Source organism: Ranitomeya imitator, chromosome 2 (assembly GCF_032444005.1).
Source record: "Ranitomeya imitator isolate aRanImi1 chromosome 2, aRanImi1.pri, whole genome shotgun sequence".
Lineage (NCBI taxonomy): Eukaryota > Metazoa > Chordata > Amphibia > Anura > Dendrobatidae > Ranitomeya > Ranitomeya imitator.
The window spans coordinates 667,053,809-667,068,168 of record NC_091283.1 but is presented as its reverse complement, the minus strand read 5'-3'; the positions used below and the strand labels follow the sequence as shown (position 1 = coordinate 667,068,168).

The 14,360-nt window shown below is 49.7% G+C and overlaps 1 protein-coding gene across 6 annotated transcripts in view; it reads right to left on the bottom strand.

Moving 5' to 3' along the window:
* Window positions 1-14,240, bottom strand: part of AP3M1 (adaptor related protein complex 3 subunit mu 1) — a 94,947-nt gene extending 80,707 nt beyond the window's left edge. The window contains exon 1 of one of the 6 annotated variants that reach the window (XM_069753007.1): window positions 14,139-14,240. In XM_069753007.1, the coding sequence (XP_069609108.1) occupies window positions 14,139-14,195 (57 nt within the window). In that variant the 5' untranslated portion in view covers window positions 14,196-14,240. Of the gene's footprint in view, window positions 1-10,407; window positions 10,438-13,988 lie in introns of those variants that run through there. The other 5 variants (XM_069753010.1, XM_069753009.1, XM_069753008.1 and 2 more) reach the window with 5 other exon arrangements.
* Window positions 14,241-14,360: the final 120 nt, after the last annotated feature.

Sequence of the window (14,360 nt, the reverse complement as noted above, 5' to 3'; positions counted from 1 at the left end):
GAGCACTTTGAACCCCCAAGTGCTTCACAGAAGTTTACAACGCAGAGCCGTGAAAATAAAAAATCATGTTTCTTTCCTCAAAAATGATGTTTTAGCAAGCATTTTTTTATTTTCACAAGGGTAACAGGAGAAATTGGACCCCAGTAATTGTTGCCCAGTTTGTCCTGAGTATGATGGTACCCCATATGTGGGGGTAAACCACTGTTTGGGCGCACGTCGGGGCTCGGAAGGGAGGGAGCACCATTTGACTTTTTGAATGCAAGATTGACTGGAATCAATGGTGGCGCCATGTTGCATTTGGAGACCCCTGATGTGCCGTAACAGTGGAAACCCCTCAATTCTAACTCCAACACTAACCCCAACACACCCCTAACCCTAATCCCAACTCTAGCCATAACCCTAACACACCCCTAACCACAACCCTAACCCCAACCCACCCCTAACCCTAATCCCAACCCTAATCCCAACCCTAACCCCAACACACCCCTAACCATAACCCTAATTACAGCCTAATCTTAACCCTATTTCCAACCCTAGCCCTAATTCCAACCCTAACCCTAAGGCTATGTGCCCACATTGCGGATTCGTGTGATATTTTTCCGGACCATTTTTGAAAAATCCGCAGGTAAAAGGCACTGCATTTTACCTGCGGATTTACCGCGGATTTCCAGTGTGTTTTGTGCGGATTTCACCTGTGGATTCCTATTGAGGAACAAGTGTAAAACGCTGCGGAATCCGCACAAAGAATTGACATGCTGCGGAAAATACAACACAGCGTTTCCGCGTGGTATTTTCCTCACCATGGGCACAGCGGATTTGGTTTTCCATAGGTTTACATGGTACTATAAACCTGATGGAAAACTGCTACGAATCCACAGCGGCCAATCCGCTGCAGATCCGCAACCAAATCTGCTGCAGATCCGCAGCCAAATCCGCACCGTGTGCACAAAGCCTAATTCTAACCCTAACCCTAATTCTAGCCGTAACCCTAACCCTAAGGCTAGGTTCACATTGCGCTAGCAGCAGCCCATTCAGCACATACACTAGCGGGCTGCTGCTAGCGCAAGTGCATCACGCTAGCGCAGATAGAGCATCTGCTAGCTCTATCTGCGCTAGCAGTGACGGACCCAGAAACGCTGCAGCCCGCGTCTCCGGGTCCGTCACTCAATGACGGCACATCCCTAGCGTACACCCATTGTGGGCATGCGCTAGTGATGCGTCCGACATTGCTTTCAATGGCGGCCGTAACGGACTATGTTACACCGCGTTTATGCCGTGGTGTAACGCAGTCCGTCCAACGGACTGCTTAGACACAGTATGAACTAACCCTAACCCTAGTGGGGAAAAAAATATACCTATGAGGGTGATAAGGGGGGGGTTATTTATTATTTTTTTATTTTGATCGCTGTGATCAAAATGTACTTGTAACGAATCTGCAGACCGGCAGATTCCTCGGGCGCACTGCGCATGCGCCCGCCATTTTCCAAGATGGTGGCGCCCATGCAGCAGCCGGTTGGACACCGGGAGGCACACGGGAGGTCGGTAAGTATGATGGGGGGGGGGGGACCGGACAGCGGGGGGAGCGGACAGGAGGACGGAGGGGAGCGGAGGACATGAAATGACCGGACCGAGGACCGGAGGGGAGGCGATCGGTGGCGGTGGGGGGGTTAGATCACGATCTCCAGCCATGGCTGATGCTATTGCAGCATCGGCTATGGCTGGATTGTAATATTTCACCAATTTTCATTGGTTAAATATTACTATCGCTCTGATTGAAAGTGAAACGTCACTTTCAACAGCCAACCAGAGCGATCGTAGCCACGGTTTGGGGAAGGGTGGGCTGAAGTACCACTCCCCTTGTCCCTGCAGGCCGGGTGAAATTACAGTTAACCCTTTCACTCGGCCTGCAGGAGCCCAATCCGGCCTTGACGCATATGCTGCGTCACAGGTCAGATTGGCACAGGTTTTCATGACGCATACGATGCGTCAAAGGTCGGGAAGGGGTTAATGCCCTGCACTCTTAGGGATAATTGTTGTGGCCTCCTTTTGGATCTGGGAGGGATATGTATACCCACTCTAGACTAGGATTCTCTGTCAGTTATACTTTTGTTCTGTCTGTTTGCCTGACCCCCTGGTGTGCATGTGCATACTGTGTTGTTTGATTCTCTGCTTTGTGTTTCTAGTCATTCACTTACTCAGCCTTCTGACCTCCGGCTTCCACCTGACTATTCTTCTGTCTCACCCTCCAGTACCTCGCTTATCTCCCAGTTGTTGATCTCAGCAAATTTGACTACTCTCCGGCACTGTTCACCTCCTTTGCAGCCCGGTGACTGGCTTTGCACCTGGCCACTCCCTCTGTCACATGGTTCAGGTCCTGCTTGCTACCCGGTGAGTTCTCCGCCTTTCTGCTCTGGGCTCCCTTACTGCGGTGAGTAGCCTCCCGACAGTAGTTACTCCCGGGATCCCTGACACTCATAACTTTATCTTCGTGATTTCTCTTGCACTGTGCCAGTTTTCTGGAATGCACTACCACGGATGATCTGACTAAGGCCATGTTCACACAGTGCGTTTTTTACCGCGGAACCGCGGCGGTTTTGCCGCTGCGGTTCCGCAGCTGTTTTCCATGCAGGGTACAGTACACTGTACCCTATGGAAAATAGGACACACTGTGCACATGGTCCGGAAATTGTTAAAAAAAAGACGCGCTGAATAGCTCCCGGAAAAAAGAAGGAGCATGTCAATTCTTTTTCCGGAGCCGCAGCGGTTCTGCACCCATAGACCTCCATTGTGAGGTCCAAACCGCAGTAAAACCCGCAGATCAAAAATATATCTGCGGGTTTTACTGCGATTTGATGTGCAGAACCGCTGCAGCAGGAAGTGCGGGGAGCGGGCGGAAGTGCGTGGGCGGAGTGTGGCTGCCCCCCCCGTGTTCCGATCCCGCCCCCCCGTGCTCCGATGCCCCCCCCCAGTGCTCCGATGCCCCCCCCCAGTGCTCCGATGCCCCCCCCGTGCCCTAATCTCCCCCCCTTATACTCACCCGGCGTCCCGGTGTCCGTCCGGCCGTCTTCTCCCTGGGCGCCGCCATCTTGCAAAATGGCGGGCGCATGCGCAGTGCGCCCGCCGAATCTGCCGGCCGGCAGATTCGTTCCAAAGTGCATTTTGATCACTGAGATATAACCTATCTCAGTGATCAAAATAAAAAAATAGTAAATGACACCCCCCCCCCTTTGTCACCCCCATAGGTAGGGACAATAAAAAAAATAAAGAATTTTTTTTTTTTTTTTTTCACTAAGGTTAGAATAGGGGTAGGGGTAGGGGTAGGGTTAGGGGTAGGGTTAGGGTTAGGGGTAGGGTTAGGGTTAGGGTTAGGGGTAGGGTTAGGGGTAGGGTTAGGGGTAGGGTTAGGGTTAGGGGTAGGGTTAGGGGTAGGGTTAGGGGTAGGGGTAGGGTTAGGGTATTTTCAGCCATTTTAACCCTAAAAAAATTCCTAGAAAACACACAGACTCTGGCTAGAAAACTGCATCAAAAAAACGCATCAAAAAACGCATCAAAAACGGACCAAAAAAAGGACCTGCGTTTTCTGCCAAGAGCTGCAGTTTTTTAAAAAACAGTCAGGAAAAAAAAAGGATGGAAATCCTGAACGTGTGAACATACCCTAAGGGTACCGTCACACAGTGAAATTTTGATCGCTACGACGGCACGATTCGTGACGTTCGAGCGATATATCTGTGACGTTCGAGCGATATCGCAATGTCTGACACGCTCCTGCGATCAGGGACCCCGCTGAGAATCGTACGTCGTAGCAGATCGTTTGAAACTTTCTTTCGTCGTCTAGTGTCCCGCTGTGGCGGCATGATTGCATGGTGTAACATATATCGTATACGATGTGCGCATAGTAACCAACGGCTTCTACATCGCACATACGTCATGAAATTATCGCTCCAGCGTCGTAGATTGCAAAGTGTGACAGCAGTCTACGACGCTGGAGCGATATTGTTACGACGCTGGAGCGTCACGGATCGTACCGTCGTAGCGATGAAAATTGCACTGTGTGACGGTACCCTAATACTTAGCCCCCACGTTTTAAGTATGCTTTAAAAAAGATCTCTTTAGTAAAGCCCATCACTTCACTAATCTTACTAATCCCGTTCAAACATGAAGTGACTGGGAAGCTATTATCCTCCAGTGCTATCATATTCCAGAACTGCAGCCTCAATGGAGTGCCCGAAAAGTACAAAGTGTTCAGTGCTCAGAGACTTGGCCGAGGCAAGGAGGCTGAAACCTGACCACCACTGAACAAAGACACATGAGTGGAAACAAAGACTGGGGCAAGAAATAACTGAAGACAGATTGTTCATAGGTTTTATGGATTGATGAGAAGAGAATGACACTTGTTGAACCATATGGATGGGCCCGTAGCTGGATCAGTAGCGGCCACAAACCTCAACTTCCACTCAGGTACCAGCAAGGTGGAGGAGGGGTACGGTAATTGGCTGGTATTATTAAAGGTGAGCTAGTTGGACCTTTTTTGACTGAAGATGGAAACAAAATCAGCTCTGCCAGGTTTTAGAAGCATTCTTGAAGCAATGATAGAGGAAAGAGTCTGCATCATTCAAGAAAACCATAATATTTCTGCAAAACAAAGCTCTTTCGCAGCATTGAAAGTCTCCAATGCTCGGCTGCCAGTAAAGGCCTTAAATATGAAAGAATAAGGATACATCCCCTTCCTCATCTGACCTAAACCTAATTGAGAACTTGTGGGCTCTTCATATATGATAGATTCACAGTGAAGGAGACCAGACACTTTTCTGATCAGAGTCGGTGAGCTGTGGTTGCTTAGAAATTGATAGACTCCATGGATAGAAGGCTTATGAATGTCAGTGAAAACAATGATGGCTATAATCGGTCATTTTTTTTAGAAGTGTCAGAAACAGATTTTTGTATATTGAGTTGTCCAGTTATTATTCTCACTTTAACAGATTCCACCTCTATGCTGATGACACTCAGATCTACCTCTCTGGCCCAGACGTCACCGCTCTGCTGTCCAGAATCCCAGAGTTCTTATCAGCCATATCAGCTTCCTTCTCCTCTCGCTTCCTCAAACTCAATGTGGACAAATCTGAACTCATCATCTTTCCTCCATCCCATAGATCTTCCTTACCTGACCTATCTATCGCAATCAATGACATCATACTTTCCCCCGTACCGGAAGTCCGCTGCCTCAGAGTAACCTTTGACTCTGCCCTGTCCTTCAAACCGCACATCCAAGCTCTCTCCACCTCCTGTCGCCTCCAGCTCAAAAATATCTCCAGAATCTGTCCTTTCCTCAACCATCAATCTACTAAAATATTTGTGCATGCCCTCATCTCCCGCCTTGACTACTGCAATATATTTTGCTGCGGCCTCCCTGCTAACACCCTTGCACCTCTCCAGTCCATTCTTAACTCTGCTGCCCGACTAATTCATCTCTCGCTACTCCGCTTCGCCCCTCTGCAAATCTCTTCACTGGCTCCCATTCCCTCAGCGTATCCAGTTCAAATTACTAATACTGACCTACAAAGCCATCCACAACCTGTCTCCTCCATATATCTCTGAACTAATCTCCCGATATCTTCCCTCACGTGATCTCCGGTCCTCCCAAGACCTCCTTCTCTCCTCCACACTTATTCGCTCCTCATCCAATCGCCTCCAAGACTTCTCCCGAATATCCCCCATCTTCTGGAATTCTTTGCCCCATCACGTCCGGCTATCAACCACATTCGGATCCTTCAGACGGAACCTGAAAACCCATCTCTTCAGGAAAGCTTACAGCCTGCACTGACCCCGCTGCCTCCTCACCACTACCGGAGCTACCGCATCACCAACACCAGAGCTGCTGCAACCCTCAACCTACTGTCTCCATCTCCACCATCCTGTAGAATGTAAGCCCGCAAGGGCAGGGTCCTCGCCCCTCTGTATCAGTCCGTCATTGTTAGTTTGTTTACTCTAAGTGATATCTGTAACTTGTATGTAACCCCATCTCATGTACAGCACCATGGAATCAATGGTGCTATATAAATAATAATAAAAAATAATAACAGATGAAAATAAACAACACAAATAGAGAATGTACTTTTCATTTAGTTACATAATTCTGAACAATAATAGTTGCTCAATAATTCTGCACACATGGAGCTTCTCCTAAGGCAAACCCTCAGTTTTTGAAATATTCAGGTTTATAGACCCTTTGCACTGACTGCACTTCAGTAATAAAATTAATCAAAAATTCGAATTGCCTAATAATTCTGCGCTCAGTGTATACAGGAAAACATAGGTACTGGGGTGAAGAAAAATTGCAGCAGGTTCTCTGTATTTCATTATAGTGTGAAGGATTTGGCTATAACAGAAGGCAGTGTATTAACTAGAGAGCAGTATTATAATGAGTGTCTGCAGACAACAGAAAAGCATGGTGGAGGTTCCTTGCAAGGACAAATGGAGTCGGGGATTTGGTCAGGATAATGGCTCCTCAATGCAGAGAAATACAAGCAGATCCCAATCCATCCTATAATACCATCAAAAAGGCATCTGATTGGCTCCTAATGCATTCTGCAGCTGGACAATGATCCAAAACAATGATATGGCTCCCATAGAGCCCTGATCTCAACATCATTCAGTCTGTCTGGGATTAGATGAAGAGACAGAAGGTTCTTCACAAGCCTCATACACAGAAGATCTGTGGTTAGTTCTCCAAGATGTTTGGAACAACCTCCTGCCGAGTTCCTTGAAAAACTGTGTCCTTGTGTGCCAAGAAGAATTGATGCCGTTTAGAAACAATGGTCGATCACCAAATATTGCTGAAATTTAGATTTCTCTTTTGTTCTTTGATAAAAATAAACTTAACATTTCTATTTATGAAAGCATTCTTATTTTGCAGCAATTTTCCCACATATGCCTTAAACGCTTGAGCATTACTGAGTGTGTGTGTGAATAGCAACTGAATTTGTGTCTATTTTTATATAGCTAGGCAACATGATCGGCTGAGGGAAAATCTAGCAGGCTTTATTTTGGGAACATATAGTTTATAATTAGACAGCTATTGCTTCTAGGGAAGGTAATGTCCATCATATTGCAGTGAATTTACCCTGCACATAATGATGAGCGGCATGTGCTACATGAAACAGTATGAAATAAATGGACAAGGGGAATGGGGAACGGTACCAGGGGATGAGAGTGGCCTTCAGGAGATCGTGTCAAGGTATCTACATGGAGAACATAACAAGTATATGGGCTGTAGCTGATGGGACCATACACATAAGGAGGTATACTGTGGAAGAAACATGACAGGCCCAAAATAATAGACTCTGAAAGCTTCCAATATGGCTTGCACACATCTCACCATGTTATCAAGCTAGAAAAGCAGATCCATGGCCTACTAAGTACCACAAATCACCGATCAACTTTAATGTGTTCTGTGGTCATAAATCAGCAGAGGAGCTCAGAAAAGACAGATAAGACATACAAACTTTCCTGTTAGGCTTCTTTCACACTAGCGTCGGAATCTCCCCGTCACAATGCGTCGGGGAGAGATTCCGACGCTAGCGTTTGCTGCATTGCACAATGGGTGCAGCGGATGCATTTTTCCGGCGCATCCGCTGCCCCATTGTAAGGTTCGGGGAGGTGGGGGCGGAGTTCCAGCCGCGCATGCGCAGTCGGAAAAAGCGGTCCGTCAGGAGAAAAAAACGTTACATGTAGCGTTTTTTTCTCCCGACGGTCCGCAAAAGCACATGCATGTAAAGAAGCTGCGGAGACACCATCACGTGTTTCTCGACGCAAGCAGTGAATAGCCAGGCCTTTCCCCGGGAAGGAACAACCACGGGAAGGGCAGCATCCTATGAAGGAAAGCCACCTATGCCAAGCATGGTATCCATCCATGGATACCATGCTTGGCATAGGTGGCTTTCCTTCATAGGATGCTGCCCTTCCCGTGGTTGTTCCTTCCCGGGGAAAGGCCTGGCTATTCACTGCTTGCGTCGAGAAACACGTGATGGTGTCTCCGCAGCTTCTTTACATGCATCTGCATATTTCCCATAAGGGATGGGGGCAGTGTTCTGGAATCACTGCGTTGAGAAACACGTGATGGTGTCTCCGCGGTGTTGGATGTTTTGGTCTCCCCGAGGCCAATCATCTGTTCCTTTATAGCCTTTTTACTAGGCACTGCTCCTAATAGCCAGATTCCTACTCCACACTGATGAGGGGCAAAAACCCCGAAACAGCTGTCTGTGGATGGATACCATGCTTGGCATAGGTGGCTTTCCTTCATAGGATGCTGCCCTTCCCGTGGTTGTTCCTTCCCGGGGAAAGGCCTGGCTATTCACTGCTTGCGTCGAGAAACACGTGATGGTGTCTCCGCAGCTTCTTTACATGCATCTGCATATTTCCCATAAGGGATGGGGGCAGTGTTCTGGAATCACTGCGTTGAGAAACACGTGATGGTGTCTCCGCGGTGTTGGATGTTTTGGTCTCCCCGAGGCCAATCATCTGTTCCTTTATGGTCCGCAAAAGCACGACGCATCCGTCGCTTGACGGATGCGACGTGTGGCAATCCGTCGCAAATGCATCGTCAATGCAAGTCTATGGGGAAAAAACGCATCCTGCAAGCACTTTTGCAGGATGCGTTTTTTCTGCAAAACGACGCATTGTGACGGATTGCAGAAAACGCTGGTGTGAAAGTAGCCTTAGGGTACAGTCACACAGTGCAATTTTGATCGCTACGACGGCACGATTCGTGACATTCGAGCGATATAGTTACGATCTCGCAGTGTCTGACACGCTCCTGCGATCAGGGACCCCGCTGAGAATTGTACGTCGTAGCAGATCGTTTGAAACTTTCTTTCGTCGTCTAGTGTAACGCTGTGGCGGAATGATCGCATGGTGTAACAAGGGTGTGCACGATATTGTATACGATGTGCGCATAGTAACCAACGGCTTCTACATCGCACACACGTCATGAAATTATCGCTCCAGCGTCGTACATTGCAAAGTATGACAGCAGTCTACGACGCTGGAGCGATATTGTTACGATGCTGGAGCGTCACGGATCGTGCCGTCGTAGCGATCAAAATGCCACTGTGTGACGGTACCCTTAGATGTCAGAACGAGCTCACTGACTGGTTCTCAGGAAGAGGTCCACCACCCGCTTGTTCCTGTGAGGAACACTGCCCTCTGACCAGCACTTCTTTGCATACAATGTAACCAGATCTGTCCATCCGCTTCCTCCAAGAGAAAAGCAGCTTTCCCCTGTGAGGCGTTTTACAATTGGAGGAGGCTGCTGGACGGGTCTGGTGACTGCTCCTCCACCAGCAGCCATTGTATAGACAGGAGCATTGGTCAGTGTGTGAGGAAAGCTGCACTAACAAGATAAAGTGGCCGGCCCCTGCCGGAGAATCAGTCAGGGAGCACCTTCTGACATCAAGAAAGTATGTATCTCTTATCTGAGCTCCTCTCAGTCCATTGATGACCACAGACCACATTAAAGGGAACCTGTCAGCAGAAAAAAATCACAATATAAACCTGCAGACACTGGCTCTGCATTAGGTCCAGCTGTCAGTCAAGGCCAGGGGGGTGCGGTTACAGCCGCTGTTCTCTACTCTGAGAGTGGTGACAGAACCAGTGCCGACCCCGTGACTGAGACCGCAACACTGCGGGGAGCTTTGAAGTCCATCTACTCTCGGGCACCGGCCATAGCTGCAGATAATCCCATGTACGCATGTTATTAGTGTTTTATCTGGTGACAAGTTCACTTTAAAGTTCAAGGTAAAGGGAAACAAATAGTCTGCAAGGGCAAAATGGTGCAAAGTTTGTAATGAAGCTCAGAGGCAAAAAATTGTTTTTAGGCCAAAAGACATACATTTAACTATTAAAAGCTGTCCTATTAGTGTTAATTTGGGTATGGGGGCTGGCTGCTGGAAATGCACTAGCTTTTGGTATAAGGACTTGCAAAACAATGGCCAAGAAATCAACTAGTACTTTGCTCTCAGGGAGAAAGTGAGAAATGGTGTCCATTTTGGTGGAGTCAGTATAAAATTGACAGACTCCTAAATTATATAATAAATTGGTACAATAGTTCAATGCAGGATGTGCTATAATTTTTTTTTTCAGAAGAATTAGGGAAAGTTATGAAATGTCTGTTCTGTTCCTGATCTCAGCTTTTAGTTGAGATGAATCTGTGCTGCACTTTATGTACATGCTCAGTAGTGAGGCAGTGCTGTGGGGTCGGAGTCAGAGAAATTGAGGGGTCGGAGGTACGACTTACCGACTCCATGACCTTCTTGGGCAGTCTGTCAAACCTAACAGTACAGGCCAAAAATATGTACTGCCTATAAATGTGTAATTGGCATTTTAAAGGCGTTTCCAATCAATAAAGCTTACTCGCAAGAGAGCTCAGAGGGGTTACAGATCTGCACCCTCCTATACACGCTGTCCCCGTTGGCCGGGAGGTTACAGGTCTGCACGCTCCTATACAATCTGTCCCCGATGGTTGGGAGGTTACAGGTCTGCATGTTCCAATACACTCAGTCCCCGATGGCCGGAAGGTTACAGGTCTGCACGCTCCCATACACTCTGCACTGTCCCCGATGGCCGTGAGGTTACAGGTCTGCACGTTCTATACACTCTGTCCCCGATTGCCGGGAGGTTACAGGTCTGCACGTTCCTATACAATCTGTCCCCGATGGTCGGGAGGTTACAGGTCTGCACGCTCCTATACAATCTGTCCCCGATGGTCGGGAGGTTACAGGTCTGCACGCTCCTATACACTCTGTCCCCGATGGTCGGGAGGTTACAGGTCTGCACGCTCCTATACAATCTGTCCCCGATGGCCGGGAGATTACAGGTCTGCACGCTCCTATACACTCTGTCCCCGATGGTCGGGAGGTTACAGGTCTGCACGCTCCTATACACTCTGTCCCCGATGGTCGGGAGATTACAGGTCTGCACGCTAATATACAATCTGTCCCCGATGGTCGGGAGGTTACAGGTCTGCACGTTCGTATACACTCTGCACTGTCCCCGATGGTCGGGAGGTTAGAGGTCTGCACGCTGCTATACACTCTGTCCCCGATGGTCGGGAGGTTACAGGTCTGCACGCTCCTATACAATCTGTCCCCGATAGCCGGGAGATTACAGGTCTGCATGCTACTATACACTCCGCACTGTCCTCGATGGTCGGGAGGTTACAGGTCTACACGCTACTATACACTCCGCACTGTCCCCGATGGTCGAGAGGTTACAGGTCTGAACGTTCCTATACAATCTGTCCCCGATGGTCGGGAGGTTACACGTCTGCACTTTCCTATACACTCTGTCCCCGATTGCCGGGAGGTTAGAGGTCTGCACGTTCCTATACAATCTGTCCCTGATGGTCGGGAGGTTACAGGTCTGCACGCTCCTATACACTCTGTCCCCGATGGTCGGGAGGTTACAGGTCTGCACGCTCCTATACACTCTGTCCCCGATGGTCGGGAGATTACAGGTCTGCACGCTCCTATGCAATCTATCCCCGATGGTCGGGAGGTTACAGGTCTGCACTTTCCTATACACTCTGTCCCCGATGGTCGGGAGGTTACAGGTCTGCACTTTCCCCGATGGTCGGGAGGTTACAGGTCTGCACGTTCCTATACATTTTGTCCCCGATGGTCGGGAGGTTACAGGTCTGCACGCTCCAATACAATCTGTCCCCGATGGTCGGGAGGTTACAGGTCTGCACGTTCTATACAATCTGTTCCCGATGGTCGGGAGGTTACAGGTCTGCATGCTCCTATCAATCTGTCCCCGATGGCCGGGAGGTTACAGGTCTGCACGTTCCTATACAATCTGTCCCCGATGGTCGGGAGGTTACAGGTCTGCACGCTCCTATACACTCTGTCACCGATGGTCAGGAGGTTACAGGTCTGCACGTTCGTATACACTCTGCACTGTCCCCGATGGTTGGGAGGTTACAGGTCTGCACGCTCCTATACAATCTGTCCCCGATGGCCGGAAGGTTACAGGTCTGCACGCTCCCATACACTCTGCACTGTCCCCGATGGCCGTGAGGTTACAGGTCTGCACGTTCTATACACTCTGTCCCCGATTGCCGGGAGGTTACAGGTCTGCACGTTCCTATACAATCTGTCCCCGATGGTCGGGAGGTTACAGGTCTGCACGCTCCTATACACTCTGTCCCCGTTGGCCGGGAGGTTACAGGTCTGCACGCTCCTATACAATCTGTCCCCGATGGTCGGGAGGTTACAGGTCTGCATGTTCCAATACACTCAGTCCCCGATGGCCGGAAGGTTACAGGTCTGCACGCTCCCATACACTCTGCACTGTCCCCGATGGCCGTGAGGTTACAGGTCTGCACGTTCTATACACTCTGTCCCCGATTGCCGGGAGGTTACAGGTCTGCACGCTCCTATACAATCTGTCCCCGATGGTGGGGAGGTTACAGGTCTGCACGCTCCAATACACTCTGTCCCTGATGGTCGGGAGGTTACAGGTCTGCACGCTCCTATACACTCTGTCCCCGATGGTGGGGAGGTTACAGGTCTGCACGCTCCAATACACTCTGTCCCCAATGGCCGGGAGGTTACAGGTCTGCACGTTCCTATACAATCTGTCCCTGATGGTCGGGAGGTTACAGGTCTGCACGCTCCTATACAATCTGTCCCCGATGGTCGGGAGGTTACAGGTCTGCACGCTCCTATACAATCTGTCCCCGATGGTCGGGAGGTTACAGGTCTGCACGCTCCTATGCAATCTATCCCCGATGGTCGGGAGGTTACAGGTCTGCACTTTCCTATACACTCTGTCCCCGATTGTCGGGAGGTTACAGGTCTGCACGCTCCTATACAATCCGTCCCCGATGGTCGGGAGGTTACAGGTCTGCACGCTCCAATACACTGTCCCTGATGGTCGGGAGGTTACAGGTCTGCACACTCCTATACACTCTGTCCCCGATGGTCGGGAGGTTACAGGTCTGCACGTTCGTATACACTCTGCACTGTCCCCGATGGTTGGGAGGTTACAGGTCTGCACGCTCCTATACAATCTGTCCCCAATGGCCGGGAGGTTACAGGTCTGCACGCTCCTATACAATCTGTCCCCGATGGTTGGGAGGTTACAGGTCTGCACGCTCCTATACAATCTGTCCCCAATGGCCGGGAGGTTACAGGTCTGCACGCTCCTATACAATCTGTCCCTGATGGTCGGGAGGTTACAGGTCTGCACGCTCCTATACACTCTGTCCCCGATGGTGGGGAGGTTACAGGTCTGCACGCTCCAATACACTCTGTCCCCGATGGTCGGGAGGTTACAGGTCTGCACGTTCCTATACACTCTGTCCCCGATGGTGGGGAGGTTACAGGTCTGCACGCTCCAATACACTCTGTCCCCGATGGTCGGGAGGTTACAGGTCTGCACGCTCCTATACAATCTGTCCCCGATGGTCGGGAGGTTACAGGTCTGCACGCTCCAATAGAATCTGTCCCCGATGGTCGGGAGGTTACAGGTCTGCACGCTCCTATACAATCTGTCCCTGATGGTCGGGAGGTTACAGGTCTGCACGCTCCAATACATCTAAGTTCACAATGGGCGTTTTTGCTGCATTTCTTTCTGCAGCAAAACCTGAGTGTTTAGCAGGAAAGAAGCTGCGGCAAAAAAAGCAGGTTGTGCGGCGTTATTGGTGCAGTTTTTTATTCAATGAGTGAATAACGCTGAAAAAAGTGACATGCCTTACGTCCAACGCTGCAAAGCACAAAATCCTGATGACAAAAAAACAAGGTGTGTGCATGACATTTCTGAAATCTCATAGGCTTTGCTGGCACTCCAAAAACAGCTGAAAATGAGTATAAAACGCAGCAAAAAACGCCCAGTGTGAACCTAGCCTTAACCTTCCGGTGGCTGCACAATGGCCTGTACACCGAGGGCAGTCACTGGCAGGACTTCATGCGAGGATGAGAACAGCCACTAACCCGGGCAACCAGAGCAGCGCAGGAGTGACACCTGCAGCACACTACAACTCCGTGCTAAAGTAACCGCAAAGTGTGAAACCGCAACCCAGAAACTAACAGGAACGGAACCAGTCATTACACAATGCCCGCAGCCGCGGCAGCACCAGTTACCGAAACCAATGGAAGGGAGCAGGAAGTGCAGGATCCCTGAGCCGCTGGACACATCATCTGCAGAGGCAGCCGCTGCCTCCACAAAGATGGCGCTCAGGCCCCAGCCCCACACCGGCAAGGCTGCCCGAACAGCGCCTGAGAGTTCTGTAATTATAGGTGGCGACTTGTGGTTGAGCTTCCATGAGTTTGAGCAGCATTTATGTGACGGAAGATGAGCAATGC